General features: G+C 35.7%; 1 protein-coding gene across 5 annotated transcripts in view; it reads right to left on the bottom strand.

Annotated features, from left to right (window-relative positions):
• The window catches only part of LOC128863947 (limbic system-associated membrane protein), a 118,973-nt gene that overhangs the window by 7,467 nt on the left and 94,561 nt on the right, over positions 1-16,945 (bottom strand). For 3 of the 5 annotated variants that reach the window (XM_054103379.1, XM_054103376.1, XM_054103377.1), the window contains exons 8-9: positions 8,168-8,320; positions 3,807-3,860 (exon numbers count right to left, since the gene is read on the bottom strand). In XM_054103379.1, the coding sequence (XP_053959354.1) occupies positions 3,807-3,860; positions 8,168-8,320 (207 nt within the window). The remainder of the gene's footprint in view (positions 1-3,806; positions 3,861-8,167; positions 8,321-16,945) is intronic. The other 2 variants (XM_054103380.1, XM_054103378.1) reach the window with 1 other exon arrangement.

Below are 16,945 nucleotides of genomic sequence, written 5' to 3' on the forward strand. Positions count from 1 at the left end.
AGTTTGCTCGCACAGTGGGCTTATAATTTAGGTAGCAGTAAACATCTTATGAAATATTGTGTGCGGAACATGGAAAAAAAATAAAAATAAAATAAGTAAAGTAAATTTTGTTGATTTTCAACAGCGAGGAGAATTTTTATTCGGTATGCTTAATTTCCATACCATTTATTGTATTCCATACCGAAAATGTTAAGGAAATACGAAAATAGAGGCGCACGAGGGTTATTCTCCATTTCACGACTTTTATCAATGCATTGGACATTTACTTCTCATCGATTCCATGTCAAGTGATCTAATTTTTTTGGACATTGCCGTCACTTTTTATAAAAATTTGTTTATTTGAAGGCTTGATTACATATAATAAGAGATTTACTGAATAAAATAATGCAGAAATATTTTCAAAGTGAAATATCTTTGGTTCATTTTACCATAAAAAATACAATTATACAATTTTTTTATACAATATACTTAAAAAAATTTTTTGGGATAAAATACACAAATAAAAACTTTGTCTCCAAATTCGGAAAAAAATTTAGAAAAAAAAAAAAATTTAAAAGAGAATGAATTTTGTAAAACAAATTTTGAAAAAAAAATTTAAAAAAAAGAATATATTTTGGAAAAAAAACTTTGAAAATTTGAAATATTTTTTTTTTAAATTTTGGGAAAAATTTTATATATGTTCGAAATTTGGAAAAAAAGTTCTGAAAAAAAAATTATTTTTTTTGTATACAATTTTTGGGGAACAATTTTATATATGTTTAAATTTTTTTGGTAAACATTTTTTTTGATATTTTGAAAAAAGAAAAAATGATTTTTAATTTTTTTTTTTTAATATTGTATAAATATTTTCAAAGCGAGATGTCTTCGGTACAATATACTTAAACATTGTTTTTTGGGATAAAATACACAAATAAAAACTTTGTCTCCAAATTTGGAAAAAAATTTAGAAAAAAAAAAAAATTTAAAAAAGAATGAGTTTTGTAAAAAAAATTTTGAAAAAAAAATTTAAAAAAAAGAATATATTTTGGAAAAAAATTTGAAAATTTGAAATATTTTTTTTTTAATTTTGGGAAAAATTTTATATATGTTCGAAATTTGGAAAAAAAATTCTGAAAAAAAATTATTTTTTTTGTATACAATTTTTGGAGAACAATTTTATATTTGTTTAAATTTTTTTGGTAAGCATTGTGTTTTGATATTTTGAAAAAAGAAAAAATGATTTTTAATTTTTTTTTTTAATATTATATAAATATTTTAAAGTGAGATGTCTTCGGTTCATTTAAACAATATACTTAAAAAATTTTTTTGGGATAAAATTCACAAATAATAACTTTGTCTCCAAAGATTTTGAGCAAAAAATTTATTTTGGAAAAAAAATTTAAAAAAAAAACAATTTAAAAAAGAATACATTTTGGAAAAAAATTTGAAAAACAATTTAAAAAAACAAAACAATTTGAAAAAATAGTAAATTTTGGAAAAAAAAAATTTAAAAAAAATTGCAAAAAAAATAACCTATTTGTTAAAAATTTTTGGGGAAAAATTTTATATATGTTCGAAAGTTGGGAAAAAAATTCTGAAAAAAAAATTTTTTTTTTTGTATACAATTTTGGGGGAACAATTTTATATTTGTTTAAATTTTTTGGTAAAATTTTTTTTTTGATATTTTGAAAAAAAAAAACGATTTTTAACAAAAAAAAAATATATATATAGAAAAATTTTCAAAATGAAATATCTTCGGTTCATTTACACAATATACTTAAAAATGTGTTTGGGATAAAATACACAAATAGAAACTTTGGAGCAAAAAATTAATTTTGGAAAAAAAATATTTGAAAAAAAAACAATATAAAAAAAGAATAAATTAAAAAAAAAGAATAAAAAAAAAAATTTAAAAAAAGACTTTATTTTGGGAAAAACAGGAAAAAAAATCGTGAAAACAAATTATTTTTTTGTATAAAATTTTGGGAGAACACTTTTACATATGTTCAAATTTTTTTGTAAACATTTTTTTCGATATTTAAAAAAAAAAATTATTTGGATCTCCATAACTTTTGGAGTTATATTCAAATACGTAAAGCGAACCTTCAAATCTAAGGGCAGGGGCTTTTCAAAATAGGTACAAAAATATTTTTTTTCAAAATTTGTCTTTTTGAAAGTATACCGAAGATATTTCACTTAAAACTCTTTCAGTTTTGAATAAATCTAAAAATTATTAATTTTTTTTCAAATATTTTTCAGACCGATTAGAGTCAGATTATACTCAAGCGTACAAATAAACTAATTTTTAAGACACTGATGACATTACCCAATAAGGCAACTTAGTTCATACTCTCTCTTTTGTTTTTTTTAATTAAAAAAGAAAATTTTGGAATAACAATAATTTTTGACTATTTTTGTACCGAATAGTAATTTTATAGGAAAGTTTTAAGCAGTCTTTGATTGTCTTTCTATTCCGTCGGCCAAGTGCAAATGAGCGAGATGTTGAAGATTACTGGGTATTATTGCGCGACGCGCATCCACCGGAATGAACGAAAGTCTCATTATCGGTAAAGTCTCTCTCCCACAACAAATCCAATACGGAATTTGGTCTCTTTTACTTGGTAGGCGTTCAAAGGACCAATGGCATTTTTACCTTGCCTAGTTCATTGTATCTCTTGAATGCAATAATGTTGGAGATGCCAGGTTTTACGCTTACGATGACATCAACCAGTCGGGCAGCAGCACATTCTCTATTAAGGGACCGGACATTCCAGTTGCATGATCTCAAATCATAGTCTATAGTTCGCTTGAAGAGGTTGTTATCAGATTACGGAGTTCGTATCTTTGAGATCTTTGCTTGCATTTTTATTAGGGAAGAATTTTTAACGTGGCCAAACCCAGCGCACAATGAGATATTTTGGTCTGTTTTGCTTCCTATATTCGCTCGCTCTCAAACGGGTGTTCGAAAGCTTCCTAGAGGATGCTTGTATGAACCCCGGAAGTTGTGCTCTGCTTGAATCGTATGCAGAAGAATCATTCTTGCCACTCTCAGGTGCATGGCGATCAGGTACTTTCCCCACTTTCCTATATATTTTTGTGCATGGAACCACCTCTTAATGGAATAAATCACATTCGTTCTTCTTAACCTTTTTTGAACCCAGGTTTTTTAATCACCTCCGATTCTCCTTCGGCCTACTATGCCAACTATCAAACTATATTTCATACTTTATTTACCTCTGGCCTTTCATCAAACTCCGCGTTGACAGCTGAATCGCCTGTTTGCCTGCAATTCTGTGTACGCCTGCCTGTTGGCGATTAAATTTGTTCGCCGGAGGATTTGTTTGAAACCGAAAATAAATAATTTATTTGCCTAGCACTTTTTAAGGCAATGAAAAAATCTATTCTCACACACACATCTACGCACATACATGCACACCCGCCCGCAATGTCACAAAAGGCAACGGAAACGAAAGGGCGTGCGCTGTGGTGTCTGGCCCGTCGTGGCATTGCCACCGATTCAAATACGAGTACACCAACCTTTAGATCTTATGTTTATGCTACATTCATATTCAAAAAAAAAAAGAGAGAAAAAGAGGCAGAAAAAATTATGCGGAGTGGCTATTACACTCACAACAACACAACACAACGCGCGCAGTATTGAGTCTCCTACGCGGAAAGGACATTGAAGTATGTCGATTTGCATTTGTATAGCCTTGCCGCGGTTACACAAACACATACTCATACTCACTCGCTTACACATACACATACATAATGCAAATGCACGTCATAAATACTACTGCCAGCCATTGGTCAGGGCTGATATTCACCTTTGTAACGTCCTTCGGAGTTCTCCACATAATTCACAGCATTCGGTGGTATTCCTGCGAAAATAATTGCAAAGAATGAACAATTTTTGGATTAGGAAAGCAATCGTTGCAGGTGTGCGCTTATAACGAATCATACAAATTATGCGAAATGAAAAAGTGCAGAAAAAACAGAGAGAAATTAAAATGCAAGCAAGAATTATGCCACTTTTTCTTTTTTAATTCCAACGTCAATGAGTGAATGGAGTTCATTAAAATGCAAGCCCCCTTTGCATTACTTCCATAGGCAGTTGGTGGGGAAAATATTTAAATTCAATTACGTCCAAGTGTAGGTGTCTGCGCATTTGAAGCGAGTGAAGCAGTTAAAAGTTTTTTTCAGCGTAATTTTTGCTGAAGAAAATTCGAATATGAACGAGTCAGCCAGCCTGTCTAAGCTATTCAGTTTAGAGGTCGCATTCATTGCCGCAATTTTGCGGATTATTTTTAAGCTGATTTGATCTTGAATACAAATGCGCAAAAGTTTTGCCTTATTTGCTTATTCAACAATTATATCTATTCACTTGAAATTTTACTATTCCTATTAATACACGGGGCTGAAGTTAATTTAAAGAGGGCTGGGTGTAACATACGAGGGACGTTTGATAATTCAGTGACTTTGCGAACAAAGAATATCTTTTTAGATGAAAAATGTTTTGATGCTCAATGTAATCTCCTCTTTCTCTACATTTGATGAAGTGTTTTTCGTATTGCATCCTTTTCAAATAACAGGGTTTCTTAAGGTCTGCAAAATTGGCGCTTATTTCAGTGACGAAGAGCACATCACTTGACCTAAACCTCTTACCATCCAGCCATTTTTTTAGATTTGGAAAAAAAAATAGTCGCAGATGACTAAATGTGGAGAATGTGCTAAGATGGCATAGCAAGTCGTAACCTCATTTATGGATTTTGTCATGGCACACGGGCATTATCCTCTTGGGACAGCACTTGCAAAATGCGTTAGTTCTTTTGCCTGAAATCAATGTCGAATCTATCCAAAGGCATAGAAACTAGTCTGGGTTGAGTTTCAATATCGGCAAAACCTGCTTAACAGTAGTCTCGCGGTTAAACTTATGGTCGAGTGTGAGCAATCGCGACACCCATCACGAGGACAGTTTATTCACGTCCAAATGTTAATGTTCTGCATATACTCAGTTGCTGTGAACGCAATCTCAGCTGACTAGTGCACTTTGGTACTTCTATCGACCAGTACCATTTTATCGATTTTATTGACGGTTTCTAGCTCGATAACCTCTTTTTTGTTCGAACGACTCCTACTCCTCATTTAAAAGCACCAAAGCATCTTTAGAAACTTTGAGTTCATCCCCCTGTCAACGGATCAATGTATAACCTCGATTAGTCCAATCGGGACTTTCTCCATTCATATCAAGGGAATAGTGGACGGGGGTCTACACTTGGAGACAGGGCCTGGTAAACTTGTTCATGAATGGATCGAAGTTGGAAGGAAAGGTTGGCGGAGGAGTTTTTTGCAAGGAGCTCCCCATTAGACACAAACTCAGGTTTTCTTTCGACTGAGTCCGAATTCTTTGACATAAGCCTCGTCTGGGTTACTGGTCCCAGTGACATTGCGGGAAACTGTGAGGCGGATGAGCTGGCCAGACAAGGGACATGTGAGGAGATTTCCCCGCAAAGGAAGAGAACTAGGATCCCCCTGACTATCTCCAGTCTGCTCCTAGAAAGATGGGCTTCGCGCCAACTCAGCGAGCGAACTGAGCACACCAACTTGTAATGTCGCGAAATCCTTCTGGCCACGTGTGGATCGGGAGCGCTCAAGCAAGTTTCTCGGGTCAAGAAAATATTAGCTCTCGAATCTCATGGGTTTTCTCACAGCACACAATGCGCGAGGAATGCATGCTGTGAGACTTGAAATTACCTCGTTTCCTTTTTGTGTCGGATGTATGGAAGATGAGGTGGAATTATCTGAGCACCTTCTCCTTAGCTGCCTTGCTCTGGCGGGGCTAAGATGTAGGCATCTTGGCTCTTACTTCTTTGCTACGCCTGCTGATATAGCTGGCGTTGACATTAAAAATCTGATGAATTCCATAAGCAGCACAAAGCGGTTGTCACAAATGCAGCACAGTCATCGTTCATAATCCACACACTCTAAACCCATCGTCCTAACCATCCCAGCCCCACCTCTCTCCGCTCTCTCCTTTCATCCCATCGGTTTTCTCTTTCACCTCACGGGCGAATCCGTTTATCTTCGACGTTACTCGGACTGGTACGACCACAATGGAATTTAGTAAATCTCTTTCTACCTAATGAAATTGGAGATTTAGAGCCTCTATTGTACCTATCAAGAATTTTCTAGCTTTTGGTGATGGGTTTTGTTAAGCAAAAATAATGATTAATAAACGCACGAAAATACCTTTTTTTTATTTTACAAGGTCTTCTGCTTTTAATGACTGTGAAGTTATTGGAAGGCGGTTTAATAGTTTAAACTGGAACTTGGAGTCTCTTCATGAAAACCACATATTATTTTAATTGTGTTAATCAACCCCAGCAATAAGGAATTTATTATTTTACAGGCCTCGGTTAGTTGGAAAAATGCTGCACGGAATTGTACTCAAACGCTCAAACCGGAAAGTTCCAACGTTTCCTCATGAAAGCTAGATATCTGTACGAATCTCCGAAAGGAATGGGAAAACTTTAATGAACTGAGTTCAAGATCTATGGTCACACATATCGATAACTCAAAGCTACACTATAACTGCGGGCGTGGTATCAACTCCGAAGAGTTCTCAGTGAAGCGCAGACTACTTTTCCTCAATCCTAAGGTGTTCTCGAGGATTTTTAACTTTCCATTGGACACCTTTTTTAAGACCTTCGGTTGAGCTCTCAGGTCTGGCATTTTTTCGTCCTGTTCGAGGATCCTTTTTAAAAAGATATAGCCATAAATCGATAGAAAATTCAATTTTAGGAAGCTACCTGGACGCTCAAGTCGTTAGCTGAGTTAAGGCTGACTTAGTAGCTGTGAGAGAGGGAGATAGAGTAAGAGAGAGAGAGAGAGATTGGGCGAGATAGAATCCTTTGCTGGGCAGTTTTACCATCACAACACAGACTTTTCCAATTTACTCTGGAAGCGAGGCTGAATAAAATCCCTTCATTGTAAACACAAATCCGCGAAGGTAGCTATTGAATGTAGGAACTCCTTGATCAGAATAGCTGAGAAGTATGATACTTAAGTTGTTTTGAACCTCAGACATCAGAAATGTGTAACGCTTGAACTGGCAAGGTTAGAAGCGATAAAACAGTCAACAAGCTCAGCCCATAATGCAGATGTTCATTATCTTCGTGTAAGCTCCGGCTTAAATGACTCTGTATTAAACAGACAAATAACAGATTAGGAAATTTACGAGCTGGGTGTCAAAACAAAACTGGCCTTAGTTCTACGAAAGCAGTTCTAAGGCATTTATGTGTTGTGGAGATGCATAGCAAGCGAAACGGCTTCCTCAGACATGCCAATTGCAGTTTTGAAAATAAGATGAAGAGCACTGTATATGAGCTTTACCACTGCATCGCTTTGGCTAAGATGGGACATTTCTTTTTTAGTAAATATCTCCTTGAATACCTATCAAATCTGCAAACACTAATTATTTAGTTATACCACGTGGAGTCTTAAATAGATAGAATTAAAGCCCAATTACGAGGCATTACAATGAGACTATATGGCGTAAATGTACCTCTTTGCACTTCTTGGACAGCGACAGTCACAGTAACTTAGCCTAACCCGCATTCAGATGTTTTGCATGGAGATAACTATCTACTACCTCGGCATGGTACGGCCAGAAAAAAGGCACATCCACTTAGCCCAATCTGGCTACATCCGAGTTTTACTGGTGGTAACGGGGTTTGAGTAAAATATTGTGATGTCGTAAGATCCAAGAGTGATACTTCCGTCATTCTTTTTCTATTATCTAGTAACTAGTCCCTAAATAGTTTTTGGTGATGAAAGAAAAGCTTCTTGAATTAATTTAAGCCATTTGAGCCGCTGCGACCACCATCCTAAGCAATATTCCTAAAATATTCCCACATCCACAGCTCGCTTAATTATTTGAAAAAATCATGCAAAATTCTAGGCCAAAGCATCAGCATATTGGCAGCAATATAAAATAAAAAAGATAATAAAAATTATAATTATTTATCACAAAATAAAATCCTGGCATTTTTGGAATAGAGTGTGCATATGCAGAAAATTTTAACAACTTAATTCTTTGATTTAAGCTGGTTTCTTTCTAAGCAATAATTTTTCATAAAAATACTATTTAAGCTCGTTATAAATTAATTAATTGCGTCAATTAGCTTACGATATAACTTTATGGTGCCATCGGTGTCGCCCAGCGAGTTTTTTGCCACACAGCGGTATGCGCCAAATTCTGCTTGCGTCAAGGGATTTATGTGCAATTTCATTGAGCTGCGATATTCGCCAATTTCAGTTACATTCGATGTATATTTGCCACCTGGAAGAGATAAAAAACATTTTGTTTTTTATTAAAGTTCATTAAGTGCTAGATTACATTTTTATTTAAAACTGAGAAGGAGTACAGTAGAGTAAGGTTCACACTTGATTTGGTTTGGAAAAACTGTTTTCTTATATATAGGGAGTACACAACACTGTCAGGGGGGGGAGGAACTGTTAAAAAAAAACAGAAAATTTTGAGACATTTAGGACTTGCACTTTGTTATATTAAAATTTCGAATTCCTAAGGATACCTCCCAAAACCGGATAAAAGTTGGAATATCTCGAGTGATGAAACTTTGAAGTTGCTGGTGGACACACACTTTCCCAGTGACGAATCACCCAATATATTAATCAACAATCGAACACAAAGATCTGATTCTGACATTGGAGACATAATCAGTGAAAGTAGGAAAACCTGGACAGTGAACATCTTCAAACCATTCAAATCACCGGGTCCAGTTGGTTTATTCCCGGCCCACATACAACTTTCATTAGACTATATTAGGGAGTGGTTAATGGCTATATTCAAGGCTGCTCTGAAACTTAAAAGTGTTCCATCAGTATGGAGAGGAGTAAAAGTGGTCTATATTCCCAAGGCAGGAAAGGAGTTCACATACAACACCCAAGGATTTTAGGCCAATTAGTCAATCCTCCTTCTTGTTAAAAACATTAGAAAGAATAATAGAAGAGTATATTAAAGCTAACACCAACCCCAACAAGCTCAGTATCTCACAACATGCGTGCTGTAAACGAAATTCTACAGAAACAGCGCTTAACTCATTTGTAACAGAAATCGAGAAGTCAATTTATAATAAGGAATACACACTAGTAGCCTTCCTAGATATCGAGGGCGCGTTCAACAACATCCTACCGAGCACCATAGTGAAGGCACTGACTGATTTCGGGATCTCCGGGGCTCTGGTTGAGTTCATCAAAAACATGCGCATGAGCAGATTTGTGATCGCAACCTTCGGGACCATGGAGATCAGAAAAAGAATCAGTAGAGGAATACCTCTAGGCGATGTGCTGTCCCCTCACCTCTGGGCGCTGGCAATAAACTTCTTGCCAAAGAGCCTAGAAGAGAGAGGAAAACACGTCGTAACTCCTCCGACTCTAGATGAAACGGCTTTGTCATTTGGTAAAGAGGCTCGCTACTTAAGTCTAATACTAGACAGAAAACTAAGATGGAAATTAAATGTCGAAGATAGAGTAAAAAGAGCAACAATAGCACTCTACTCTTGTAAACAACTAATAGGACTAAGTTGGGGTCTTTCCCCATCTATCGTATAATATATTGGCTATATACATATAGCAATTGTAAGACCAATCCTAACATACGGTATGCTAGTATTCTGGCCGGCTTTAGATAAGTTATATATCAAAAAAAACCATGGTACATGTACAAAGAATGGCCAGTCTTTGCATCTGCAGCGCACTGAGGACCACATGCACAGAGGCACTAAACATTTTGCTTAACCTATTACCAATAGAGCAAACAGCTGCCAAGGCTGCTCTCAGATTAAGAGAAATCGGTCTACTCAGAATAAACCAGAGAGGACACTCTTCAATTTTAGGAAAATTCCCCTACATTCCTGGTACAACGGATTTCTGTAAAATCAAGGATATCAACTTAAATAAATCCTTCGTCACAGCATTTCCTTCCAAAGGTAAATGCGATAATGGGAGTATTGTTAGGGAAAATGATATAAACATTTATACAGATGGCTTAAAACTAGATAACAGAGTAGATGGAGGGGTTTACTCCGATAAAGTCGGAGTTAGCCAATCATTTCGCCTACCTGATCATTGCAGTGTATTTCAGGTGGAAGTCACTGCCATAAAAGAGGGACTTACTGTAATAAAAACGAGAGTGGCAAGTTGGCAAAACCTCACAACATGCGAACTGAGCAGACAGACATGGTCGAAATGGAATAGGGGTCGATCAAACAGCTTGTCAAGATTTAACAGAGAAGCTATATATTTCTATAGAAGCTGTCTTAAGAAGAGGAAACAGTCAGACACTTTTATGTGAGTGTGAAAGCTGAGCGACAAGGAGGCTCCGCACTCTTGATATGGCATTTTTACTAAAAAATTATTTTAAATTAAAAAAATAATGAGAAAATAGTCAGAACTAGTAAAAATACATACAGAGATGCTTTATTTTTTTCGCGAGCTTTATATTTTAAGCAATATTGGTGCAAGTACAAATAATATTGTGGCGGCCTAACATCCATGGATTCCTCATATGATACAGAAATGCAATTTACTAAAGTTCGCTGACGTCTATAAGTAAATTAAATTTTAAACCTTTCCAGAGTTTCTACTCTTAAACTAATAGTGTAAAATTTATCAGCAATTATTGGTTGAGGTACTGTTTTTCAAATGCGCGCTGAAGATCCTAAAATGTAGGAATTACAATTTGCTTTTTAATAAAGGGAATGTTTCCAATTAAATTAAAAACTGTCTCAAATTGAGGCTTTTTTTTCGAAAACTTAATTTCTCAGGAATAATTAATTTGTTCAAATCAAGTGGTTTATTTATAATACTTTATTCTACTAGCTATGCACTTAAGAGTAGGATCTACAGAAGGTGATCAATTTAAAGGTATCGGATTTTAAATTGAAATAATACATCGAAAATTCATATTGATTTGGCAATCTTTATTATTTTTGTGTAGAGCCATTCATGGCATTTATTTTTCAAAGATAATCTCTTTCAAATGTAGGCCGCAACTGCGCCGTAATTCGGCTATCCGTAACCACCAACTTTGAATAACTCACTGGAGGACTTCGGTCGGTATCTCGTGAATAACTTCAGTAATGTTGGCGTCCACTGCCTCCATCAAAGCTGATTTATACACAAAGCGTTTACACTTTACATACCCTCATAAATACAAGTCAGAAGGTGTGATATTACACGATTTTGGTGGCCAATCCACTGTTCGGAGACAAGAGATAAATTGCTCACCGAAACTACGATGCAGTAAATCCATTGTTTCCCGATCTGTATTTCATGTAGTACCTTGCGATCGTCTTGTTGGAACCAAATGTAGAGATGGAGATCCCGGGCTTCAATTTTCGTCATCAAAAAGTCGTTTATCATGGCACGATAGCGTTCGCCATTCAATGTTACATTGGCGCCAGCCTCGTGGTTGAAGAAATGTGTGCCGAAGATTCCTCCAGCCCATAGGCTTTTAGTTTCTTTTCTCATGTAAAGGCCAAAAATGGTGATATTTTGAAATGATTGTATGGGGAACCCCCCAGGGGAGCTCCAGGGGGTGAGCCACTGGCATGGGTGGATCGGCCGTCCAAAGTTAGTGGGGGTTGGTCATACATTTGGACTCGATTGGAGCACTCTAAATGGGTCAAAGTGGGATTTTTCGTTCGACCCAAGTTGGGGGACATCAGAATTCGTTTTAGAGGTATGGTTCCTTCGGCAAAGTTTCTTATTTTAATCTCTAGAATACGATTTTCACAGAGCAATGAGTGATTTTTAAATCGACCCACCCTAATGTGTATGTATGTATGTATATATACATTTTAGACAAGGGTAACCATTATTAGATGACCATTTCATTCATTCCTAACATTCTCCAAATGGTACTCAGCCCCTAATAATTACTTCTTCAAATGTTTTTTTTTATTTTCTTATAAGTAGTTTCAGCTTTTTCCTTGATTTTACCTCAACACAGCTGCTCTACGTGCTAATAATTTTCACTTTGGAGTGCTTCAAACATAGGCTTGTGGTTTGTTAGATAAATAGCTCGACTATCTTTTAATTAATTAACGAATGGGTTGGTGCGTGATTACCGGCGGCCGCCGTTGCCGAATGGGTTGGTGCGTGATTACCATTCGGAATTCACTGAGAGGTCGTTGGTTCGAATCTCGGTGAAAGCAAAATTAATAAAAACATTTTTCTAATAGCGGTCGCCCCTCGGCAGGCAATGGCAAACCTCCGAGTGTATTTCTGCCATGAAAAAGCTCCTCATAAAAATATCTGCCGTTCGGAGTCGGCTTGAAACTGTAGGTCCCTCCATTTGTGGAACAACATCAAGGCGCACACCACAAATAGGAGGAGGAGCTCGGCCAAACACCTAACAGAAGTGTACGCGCCAATTATTTATTTATTTATTTATCTTTTAATTTCATACCTTTCTTCCAAAATCTTATTCCAAATTGTCTTCCCCATTACGAAATCTTTTTATCCACTTTTTCATAAATTATTTTGATGATTTAGTGTAATGTGACTTGTCATAGTCATTCTTGGTCACTTGAAATGAGTCACATTTCTAAATTTAATTTTTTCCGCCCTTTGCCTAGCAAGATTTGTCGTGAGTAGTGGCGTATGCCATACAAAAATACATACACACAATGTCATCCATATGTCTGTCTGCATACATTTGCATGTAAGAACATTAGCACCAATTAAAAGTCGCTACAAAAATGCAAATTAAATTATTAGCATTTAAGCAGAGCTTTTTCCACTTTTTGCTCGTTACTCTTTACTCCTTTTAACCTCTCTCACCCATTTTTCTTCCGTTTACTAACATGCACTTATTTATGACACTGTTGACTGTTAACGTTGTCCAGTGTACAATATGTGTTGTTTACAATAAAAATGGCTTAACTACTGTTAATTTTTTTTTTAATTTTTGTGCTTAAATAAGTCACATTTTCTTAGAACAGGCAACGGAAAACTATTTCAACTATAAATTCGCATATATTTTCATATTTTTGCTACAACGCACCCCGTTTACTTTTTTTTTAATTTTAGCTGTGAAAAATTACCAAAAAATGTTGTTGAGTTAATTGGTTTTTGCAATTAGCGCCTTCATATGTGTGTGTGGCTGAATATATTATATGAAGTTGAACATTCTTATGTGAACATCCTTTTTGTCCTCAACCAAAGTAACCACAGAAACCTTGGCAAAAATATAGAAGTGGCACTGCAGTGCTTGCGCAAAAGGCCAGACCGCTTAAATGGGTATGCAAATCGTAAACATACAAACACCTGCATGCATACATGCATTTATACATGATACTTATTAGCCTGCAGTGAAAAACTAAACAGTCCAGCTCAGCAAACATTTTATGATGTTTAAGAACTGTTTCTAAATGGAAGAAGTTATATTAGTTCGAAAGCGACCAGAATTGTGCTAGTTGCAAACTGACCTAGAGTTGTTTGTGAAATAAGTATTCGTTTTTATGTTGAAGGTTCCAAAAAATTAAGATTAGACGAATGCAGTTGCTCATAAGTTTTTCTCTCAATTAGTAACTAGTTCCTTAACTAGTCCGTTACAAACTAGTTCCTCAATTATGACCTAGTTCGCTAATTGCGTATTACGACATAGTTAGGTCACTGGTCCGCTACTAACTAATTCTTCAATTTCCATTATTACCCAGTTCACTAATTGCCTATTATGACCTCGCTCGGCAACTGGTCCGTTACTAACTAGTTCCTCAATTGTGCACTATGATTTAGTTCGCTAATTGCCTATTATGCCCTAATAATAGACTTGACCGCCAGATACTAGTTCGTAACTAGTTACATATGAAATAGTTCGCTTACTGGCATAACACTGATGAACGGGCTAAAACATTTGCATTGAAAATTTACTTGTAATAGGTGGGACACCGCCATGTTAAAAATGCTGTCGCTTGTTGTTGCCCTACAAAAAGTAAAGGAGACGAAGTAGGTTTGACTGCTGGGTACATACTCGCACAGAGAGCGGCTTTTGATGCAGCCACTAAAGTGCAGCCAGCGTAAGAGAGTTGGTGCAAATTCCCAAAACTTTAGTAGGGTTATTTCGTTTTATTTTTTTGTATTTCGGTTTTGTATTTGTGTTTGTTGCAGTTTAAAAAAACTTTTCGGTTAAATCAGTTAATTAAAAAGTTATGTTGATGCATATTCAGCGATGCGTTGGGAGAAAAATTGTTTGTCTATGTTAGTCGGCTAGTTATTTACGACTACGCATCTATTAGGAGTGTAAGCTTTAAAATGATAAAAGATAAGTGGCCAACGAGATGGAAATTTAAGGCATTTAAGGTGTTAAGGGTAGTCAGACGCATGAAAGAATTTACATTTTTGATATTTTTTTCGGTAGTTATTTCACTATAATACAAGTCGTTATTGTATATATTATATAATATTTAAACTTAACTTAACTAATTTTCAAAACCACAAATATTAAAAAAAATTTGAGAAGAATTCTTACAATATTTTTTTATTATTTTAAGACATACGAGTGAGGCCAAGTCATCGGATATTGTAAGCGTCCAAGTTTCTGTGCCATAAAATAGGACGGGAGAGATTCTCCGTTGGATTTTAAGAGTGACATTAGTATCAGTGTTAACGCTGATTCCTAAATAAACGAAGTCTCTTACTACTTCAAAATCACAACTGCCAACATACTGGTACAAAAATCTCCGGTAGCAGGACTCAATGCCATACAATCATCTGCTCGCAAAAGAGATCTAGCAGAAACAACATAGAACTGAAAAGCTCATAAATTTTCACAGGCGTGATTAGTTTTTGGACAGAAATTTTTCCTCAAAGACAGCTTCGTGCATTTTTTACACAGATCAATCCTTTTTAGGGAAAATTGCGCTCTCTCCCTATCCCTCTCTCTCTTAAAAACTCCGCTTAATATCCAGAAAATATTTTTAAATTTTTTTTTAATGAACAATTTACGGTATTTAATTGTCAGAATGCGCGTATATTGATCATGTGGTCCCAAAGAAAGTTGTTTGTGATTATTGCCAAAATTATAATTGGTTACTTACTCAAGATCCTGTTCCATGGGACACCCATCTGCTTTAATTATTATGAATATTTTCTTCTACAAGATTCTTACGATATTGTAATGCACTCCACTTTATTTTGGGGCGTTAATAAAAAACAAAAACAAATGGGCACGATTTTGCTTATCGGTTAAGGCTCTACCTGTGCTTTGTGACAAGTGGTTCATATTTTATGCTTATTGATCAAATATGCACTTCGGTTTTATTGGGTGCATTATGGCATGAATGTTGGTTGAGAAAGTGAAGAAAATGTAGTAGTAAAACCCAAGTAGGAATTCAGAACTGAGCTGTTTATGGATGAAGGTTAGTACCTCAGAATTTAGCTATTATAGACTGAACATGAAAAGGCGGTCGCCGTAGACGATTGGGTTGGTGTGTGACTATCATTCGGAATTCACAGAGACAACGTTGGTTCGAATCTCGGTGAAACACCAAAATTAAGAAAAACATTTTTCTAATAGCGGTCGCCCCTCGGCAGGCAATGGCAAACCTCCGATTGTACTTCTGCCATGAAAAAGCTCCTCAGAAAGATATCTGCCGTTCGGAGTCGGCTTTAACCTGTAGGTTCCTCCATATGTGGAACAACATCAAGATGCACGCCACAAATATGAGGAGGAGCGCGGTCAAAGACCCTAAAAGGGTGTACGCGCCAACTATATAGATATAAATATATGAAAAGGCGGAACGAAATTAATATAAAACTGTTTTATTCCGTAAACATTACAAATGCTGTAGTTTTCTTTTATTGGTGTTAGAGCACAGCGATCTATCTCAAGATCTACTGAGTTTCATTCAAGAACTTAGAGAATTTTTTTGACTTCTGCTGCCAAGAGGAACCTTTGTATCGGGCCTAGGTTTTTCAAATTTATTTTGCTTTCGGTAAGTAAACGGTCACGCAGGATTCTTTTGCATGTCGTCAGTGCGGAACTTTTCTGAAGTTCTGCTTTGCAGTTGAATTCTTTATTCTCCAGAATTAACAAATTTTGCGCAAGTAAATTTCCACTTTAGTCAAATGGTAAACGGGCCAATATGGAAATTCTAGTGGTAATATTAAGATTTTCCTTACTTAAATTCCCAAATTCCTTTCAACTTTGTCCGTTTTAAGATCGCGAATTCGCTTTGAAGTGCTGCAAATCTGGCAGATAATCCCACCTTCGTTCATTATGAGTTTCATTTTCTTGTTTTGTTAGGCTGGAGGGTGCTGCCTTGTCTTCACAACAGAAGGGCTCTGGATTTATGGAAGGAGTTGACGTTATCTTTCTTAGGTGTTTCCAGGGAAAATCAGTGCTTTTATTTTAAAATGGTTAAATTAAAATGGTTAAAATCTTAACTCTCTAGCGACGATGCAAGGCGTTAAAATTATTGAAACTTATTATGAAAATGGTCGCTCTTTAAGGACAACATATTGCAAAAGTACCTTATTTTACTATTTTATTGGTGGACATAATTAGCCAAATAAGTCGACAATTCAAAAGTTAGTGAAAAAATTTCAAGAGATTGGTTCTGACGAAGATAGATAAGGGACTAGCAGACCAAAAACTGGACGTCCTGTTGAGAATATTGCTGCGGTAGCGCCCAGTTAAACAAACTTCAACTTCAATATCTCGACGTCCTCAACAACTGGGCATTCATGACTCGACTGTTTGGCGGATTTTCCTTGTGGACGTGCTAATAGTGGACATTTAAATGATATAATTTTTCATGTATAATTATTAAGAGCCGTATTTTGAATAAAAATAGTGAAACCTAAAAGAATCTGAATATTTACATATTTTTTATTTTAAACAAAATCTATGCGCATATTTTAAAATTCCCTAGGCTAC

This window comes from Anastrepha ludens, chromosome 5 (assembly GCF_028408465.1).
Source record: "Anastrepha ludens isolate Willacy chromosome 5, idAnaLude1.1, whole genome shotgun sequence".
NCBI lineage: Eukaryota > Metazoa > Arthropoda > Insecta > Diptera > Tephritidae > Anastrepha > Anastrepha ludens.